We start from the raw sequence: 7,323 nt of genomic DNA, 5'->3' as shown, positions 1-7,323 counted from the left end.
TTTGGATGGTCCCATTTAAATACGTAAACTTCAGTAATTACACTCTAGAACAAAAAGCAGAACCTGAACTGGTGTGTTGCTTTGATATTTTCTGCTGCATAAAGAATCATTACAAAGTAAATATTAAAGCACATATTTTGGCATTAACACAAGTGAACCTAAGAATTATAACCCAGACATGAGACATAAAACATATACTCTGAATTGGATCTCTCTCCTGTCTCTTATTAGCTGCAGTCTCCACATGGTATTTCCACAATGTTATGCTCCATATGCTTGGCAAAATGCTTGATAAAATGTTATTAAAATATACAGTATTCTAATACTTCACCTGACAAATCCTATCAGTGTTTGCAGAACATGCAGACATTTGGAAAAAGCCAGCAGGGCACAAGGTGCATTTTTCACATTGTGATGGTGTCTTTTGGAAATTGCAAAATTCATCACTTTCACAAAAGCCACAGTCCAGCAAAGATTCCCCAACATCAATCACTTTTGCATCAACTTCTACTTTATGCACAGAGTATGATTTCTGGAGATGATTTCTGACTTGGTTCTGAAGTCCTTGAAGATGAGCTTCAAAATAATTTTGAATATCTTCCTGCAAACTCTGGAATGACATTTGTTTCACTGTGTTGAAAAGCATGCCATACTGGACTTTTATCAGATCCATTTGCTCATACATTTTTCTTTGCTGTTCAAGAATTTCTCGTTGCTGGCTAACCAGTGTGTTCTGTTGTTCAATAAGTTTTTGCTGCAAGTCCACAATTACCTTCTGCTGGTTTTTTAGCATTTCAACAAATTTCTCTTGCCCTTTTACAAGCTGCAGTTGCAATATTAGTGCATCTTCAGATGGGACTTCATTTTCCCCTGAAATGCAAACAGTCTGTTACTGTATCTGGCAAAATAATAATAATAATAACAATTTTTCAACTTAATTAGTTACCTATTGAGAGGCATTTAAAATTTCATCAGACCTTCTTTTACACCTGTTTAAAATATATATCCCCTATACTTTCAAGATCTAACATGCAAGAAATAACATTCTCCTGTATTTTGTTACAAATAGAATCATAGAAAAGTAGGGCTAGAAAGAGCCTCTGGAGGTCATCTAGAATCCAGCTCCCTACCAGAGGCAAGATTATCTCCATCCAAGCCATTCCATACAAATCCTAACCTACTATTCAAACTCCACGATCAACCCTACCACACAACTACAAGGCACAGCACCCTAACCTGCCATGGGTAAAGCTGCTGCTAGTGTCAAAATATACTTCAGAGATCCAAGGAAGAGGGCCACACCCCCTGCTACAGAAGAAGGCAAAAACCCCAACAGTCTGTACCTGTCTGACTGTGGGGTAAAATTCCTTCCTGACCCCAAGTGTGATGATCATAAATGCGGTTCTGCTGAGGAAAAGTTTGAGCCAAAACTCCCCTTTCTGTATCCCTCCATAAATCTTATCCCAGATTCTTTAAACATATGTTTATGCCCATAAACATGTGAGTGGGCAGGCTCTTTAACTTTGTCAGCATAAATAAAAATTAAAATCTCTTCATGTTTCATTTCATAATCACGTGATTGTTTAAAAACTAATCAGTTAACATCTAGAAATGAAATACTGACATCAACAATAAAGAATTTCTAACATAAGAAGTTCTGTATTATTAGCTTTTGATATCCAATAGTAAAATTTAATAATCAACTATCATATTCTATATTTTTGTTTAAAAAAAGACTTTCTATCAACTCATTGTTTCAGCAGTCGCATACCTAATCCAAAACACGTTCACACACAAGTAACTGTATATGTAAGACCAGTGAATTTGAGTCATGATCACAGGAGCATATTGATGAATATGTGCCTTTCCAGATTCATTAAAAATAGGCTAGTCAATGTCATGGATGAGACCTCTTTGTAGTTACGTATGCTAAAGTAAAATAATCAAGCACAATGCTTCAGAACATAAGTGAATCACAACTGGGAATGAAGGAGGAATTCAGTGCACTTCCAGGCTAGGGACAAACATTACACATAAACCAGTTTAAGTGATCAGAAACTGGTTTAAACTTGTAACAGAACAGATGTTCAGTGCACATAAACCAGTTTGAAACTGGCTGAAACCAGTTTCACATAAACCTGTTTGAATGTAGTATCAGATTTAACTGATCTGGGTCAAACTGATTTATGCAATGGCTGTCCCAGACCGCTTCCTGGTTTAACTTAAACCAAACTCCTCCAGCATCCCAGCATGCTCTCTGGGTTGGGCGGGGCTCTGTGCTCCACAGCAGGGCTGGCCCCTTTCCTCTGCTCCCTGGCTGGAGCTTGGTAGAGACTGCAGGCTGCTCCCCCCGTAGCAGGCAAACTGAGTTATGCTTAGGCTATTAGCATAACTTTAGGCCTTCCCAGAACTAAGCAATTAAATTGTACAAAGTGCATTATAAGGCACTGGGCAAAGTGAGTGCTGTGATTGGTATGGTGGGCTAACCAGGTACAGTAGTTTCCCTAAAAGGAAAGAAAACCAAAAACAGAATAGGATTGGAGTTCCTTATTTAAAAAGATGAGGTAAGAAACTTGAGGATTGGACAGTTTGAGATAAGAAAGTTACAAAAGTAGTGGACAAACAAAGAGACAGTCTGTGCTTGTGTTGCCACCCCGGGGAGACAGGAGCAGCCTTGGAATTCTTGCTTTGAGTAACAAGGAATCCAGAAACTAACATCCCACACACCCACCAGAGGATCTGAGGCCAGTACCACCGAAAGTCACTGCTGTAACGTCTAAGGAACCGTTTGCCAGGTTGTATAGCAAGGATAATTATCTTGTAATAAGCTGAGAGAGGGAAGACAGGTGTCCCCCCCAGTATGGCCCAGACCCCTAATCAGCATGCCATGGCACTCACCGCAGAAGCAGAGATGGGCAGCAGCTGGGAGAAGACTGGAGCTTGGACACAGACACAGGCACAGGCTCGGCAGTTTCGCAGCTCCCTGAGCCCGCGCACTGGAAAGAGCTGGAGGTGTGGCTTCCGAGCAGCATGGGCTGCTCAAAAGGTGTCTGGGGAAACAGCTGGGGGCGAGCCAGGGAGAGAGGAGCGGATCACCAGCTGGGAGACGCCAACTCCAGAGCTGGGAGGCTCCAGCTCTAGCCCCAGCTTCCCAGAGAAGGAGTCAGCCATCTACCTGGAGACCCCGAACAGTGAGGCAGAAGCCAGGCTCGGGGGTCGGCAGGAGCCAAGGAGCCCCATTAAGAGGCAGCAATCAGGCGGGATGCCGCTAGGGAGCAGCAAGGCTCCAACCAGAAGCTCCAGAAGCATGGCTGAGGGCAGACCCTCAAGCCTGCAACCATCCTTGGATGGCCCCAGAGGGGGCAGAGCACAGGGAACCACGAGCCCCCTACAAGGGGAGAGGAGTGACACTAGCAAGAAGGACCAGGATGACAGGACCTCAGATCAACTGGGCTCCAGGGCAGGGACACCAGAAGAACTAGTAGGGATGGGGCACAAGGTCTCCCCCAGTACCTCCACCTGTTAGAGGGGAGGGGACGAACAAGTGCCCTGGGGGAATAGAAAGTTGCCCCTAGAGAGAGAGAGAGAGACAATCTAGGGAGCTCCACTGGCAGGCACCGGCCTTTTCAGTTGAGTTACAGATGACCCCAGCAGGGGCAAGATTATTTTCTTGAAGAGGGGACAACCAGCCGGAAGACCGGGGGTGAACCCCTGAAGGTTCATGGCCAAGACGACCCAGCCCTTGCAAGACGGGTGGGGTGGGGAAGATCTGTGAGGAGCAGATCAACCCAGGCTGAAGGCGTGGTAAGGGTGGGGTAAAGGGGAGGTTTGAAGCCCCACAAAGACACCCCCAGGGTTGAGACCCCTCTGGGCCTCTGACAGGGAACTGCCTCCCCAACAAATAACACCAAAGACATGGCAGGCGAGACAAGGGGCAGTGCCCAGATCATCTAGGTGACACCAGAATAGGGTTTCACTCTGACTTCGCTGCGGGGGCAAGGCACCAACAAAGAGGTCCCCAAAGCCTTACAACACCTACCAGCAACATAAGCCTAGGGGTTACTAATAAAGTTCACTTGATACCAAATCAGACAAGGAGCTGTGTCAATCCTTGGCGGTCTCTGGTAAAAGGAATCCTGGGGCAACACCTCAGTCCCCCTCACCACTACCTGCTAAGCAGAAATTCCCCCCTTCCCCTCTGCCTTGGTGAGAGGTATCTGTGCATTAGGTAGCAGACAACATGCTGGCTATGGTCCACACTGTGGCAGATGGGTAGCTGGTAATGTCCCTCTGTTGTTTTCTTAATGAGGTGATAAACACTGACATAGGGGTGACAAACACCGTGTTATCAATTCCCTGCTGGGCTGGTCAAGAGTGGGGGAGCCCCTCCCTAATAAGAGCATCTTGTGGGATCTGGCCACATCCCCCTCAGCTCAGCATTGTAGACAGGAAGGGAAGGCTGCTCACTCCCCAGCTTCTAGCCTAAGCCACTGCAGGTATGTGCCTGCATGTCTAAGATGTCAGTGCAGTTACAAACTGATTTAGCCTAGCCAGGTTAGACTAACCTGCAAAGCTTGAATCAATTCAGGCTCGGCCTTTTTGAATGTCTGTCCATAGCCCCCATGCCATCCCCATGATCAAGTACAGCATGGAAATTTGTTAACATTGCACAGAAGTATGGCACCCTGATAAATTATGGCTAGATTTTGTTGTTGGTTACTGGACTTCCTCACTTTCAACTTCTCAACATGCACTTTCTCGCATTTTCACTCCCATGTGTATTATTCATTTTATTTTCAACAATTATTCAAATCTCAGAGTGCTTTCCTATAGTCCATGCAATATACTCCTATTGAACATGTCAACATGTAAACAGCTGGTTTGCTGAGACCACTGCCTATCATGCTGGCCAGTATCACCTCATTGTTTTCAAGTCTCCACATCCATCTGTCTCTTTTTTGTGTACGTGTGTGTCTTTTTACATCTAGATTTGGGGAGCAGGAGCCACCTTTTTTACCTCTCTCAGCATAGTATCCAATGTAATGGGGTCCTGAGCCATGACTAGGCTATTTGTGACAAAAAAGGAAGAAAAAGCAGAGTGCATATTGGCTAAAACCTTGATTCTGCAACGCAGTTAAGTTTGTTTGAACTTATTCACTAGCTTAAATCCCATTGACATCAGAGTGACCTAACAATAACTGCCATTTTAAGTCTCACTGAATGTAGCAGAACTACTCATGATTAACTGATTTTCTGAAGCAGATCCCTACAACTTATAAAAATGTTGTAACAGTGGCTGTTGTGCTATTTTCCATGACCCACATGAGTTTTGTTGTCTAAACACTCAACAGGTTCAAACAAGATCCAGGTATAAACCTTTTGGCTTATTTGCCTTGCTTGGATTTTGCGTTGGTACAATTCAAATTATGTCAATGATCTTGACCCTAATTTACATCTACATGAGTGAAGAATTGGGCTCTTTGCCTTTATCCTAGGCAATTATTTAGTTTGACCTTTTGTGACCTCTCCTTTCCTCACAGTGATGGCCCATGTACTCCAGCCACAACCAACGCTACTGTGGAATGCAAATGTGCAATAAGTTTTCATAACTTTTCTCTGTGAACTCCAGCAACTCACTTGGATGACCTATCAGTGCGCCACTAGATTTAGCTGCAGAAAACCTAAATATGCCTTCAAATCAGAATATGCTGCATGCTACTGGTGAATCACAATTTTAGAGCACCAGAAAGTAGAGTTAAGGTCTTGCCTGGATAAGGAACCTGTATTTAAAACAAACAAAATTTAAATGAATCCAAAGAGATCTTATTTGCCAATAGGAGTCTCTCAAGCTGTTGTATCTTTATAAAAGGTTAAATACTTTTGTTGAACTACCCTTCTCCCTTCACAGTAGGTCTGCCCCTTCTGAACAGCTGGTGTCAAGACTTTTAGTTTTTGCCTTTGAACTACAACTATGAATAAGGGCATTCTCAGACTGCTTTATCTTAACATGTCCAGTAAAAGTGCCAAAATTGTTCAGATCATCTCTCCAGGCATTTACTATTCCAAAGACATCATCTCTTTGATTTTCCACAGGAACAGCAGAAAAGTTCAAATGCTCCCTTTCCTACTTCCCATCAGCCTTAACCAAAAACACATCATAAAATAAATCACACTCCTTCATATACTTTATCCCTTTCAGATGAGACATTAAACCGGGGTCCCAACTGCTTTGTGTCCATTAAAGATCCAACACCACTTTTACTACAGTGTAGACATGCACCCAGACATCCTAGCCAGACTATAAAATTGCCTCCTGCAGACCCAGACTCCCCAAAGTTTCAACTAGATATAATATATTTCACCAGCTGTGCTAAACCAGTGTGGGCCAACCTTTTCAGCAGGAGTGGCACAAATTAGCCCTCCCGGAGTGCCACTGCAATCCCCTTCCCCTTCTTGATGCATTGCTTTGCTTTCTGCTCCATGCCCTACCTGCCACCATGCTGCCAGTCCCCTCCCAGACCTGCTCCATGCCACCCCTACTGGCTGCCCATGCCTCTGCCATGCTGGAGGTTGGCCACCCCTGTGCTAAGCCATTCATCATACAGCACTGGCTGAGTGCCATTAATTTGGCACTTGCCACTCCAGAAGATGCTGGCTTTCCCCGGGCCTGGTGAAAGTAAGATTGCTGTAAGTGACTCTGGAAAGAGGTGCTCTTTCTCGTAACTTAGCGTGTCAGTGAGATTCTAGCTGACAACACTAACCCTGCCCCATCGCAGGTCAACTCATTCCTTTTGGAGACAGGCAGTAATTTTGTCTCATGGAAGTTTTGTTTGAACTTGCTGCAAATTGAGACGGTAGAAACAGCAGATGGCAAAGTCACCAGACCACAGTGCAAGCCTTTTCAGCAGGGTAAAAAAAACAACCCATTGTTTCTCTTCCCCTCCCCAGGCTGCAGCCCTCATCTGAGCAGAGAGAGAGAGGAAAACAAGTAGCGATTCCCACAAGGGGGCCAAGACGAGTGCCACAAATCTGAGCCTCAGTTTTCGAAGGTGGCAGCTGAGTGGGGATGCCCAGCTGCAGGCAAGGGCCTTTGAGCAGCACCAGCGGTGCCCGGCTCTCAAGGTCCCGGTCTGGAGCCGACAGTCCTGAGGGAGAGATGCTGCCCTTGGCCTCGGCTCAGAGCGATACGGCGCCCCCGGCCCGTGCTGGCGGCCCAGCAGCAGCCTCCCGCCTCGCCCCAGGGCTGCCCCGCACCCGGCAGTGCCACCCCCGGCGGCCGGGCACCGAGCGCCGCCGCCACCCACCTGGTCTGACATCGCAGGC

General features: G+C 45.6%; 1 protein-coding gene across 1 annotated transcript in view; it reads right to left on the bottom strand.

Moving 5' to 3' along the window:
* The window catches only part of LOC109291311, a 22,197-nt gene extending 14,880 nt beyond the window's left edge, over positions 1–7,317 (bottom strand). Inside the window, exons 1-2 of the mRNA XM_019508270.1 lie at positions 7,305–7,317; positions 332–870 (exon numbers count right to left, since the gene is read on the bottom strand). Of these exons, the coding sequence (XP_019363815.1) occupies positions 332–793 (462 nt within the window). The 5' untranslated portion in view covers positions 794–870; positions 7,305–7,317. The remainder of the gene's footprint in view (positions 1–331; positions 871–7,304) is intronic.
* Positions 7,318–7,323: the final 6 nt, after the last annotated feature.

Source organism: Gavialis gangeticus, unplaced genomic scaffold, assembly GCF_001723915.1.
Source record: "Gavialis gangeticus isolate Ggan-Ray unplaced genomic scaffold, GavGan_comp1, whole genome shotgun sequence".
Classification (NCBI taxonomy): domain Eukaryota; kingdom Metazoa; phylum Chordata; order Crocodylia; family Gavialidae; genus Gavialis; species Gavialis gangeticus.
The sequence above is the reverse complement of the archived record's forward strand: the minus strand, read 5'-3'. Positions and strand labels throughout refer to the sequence as shown.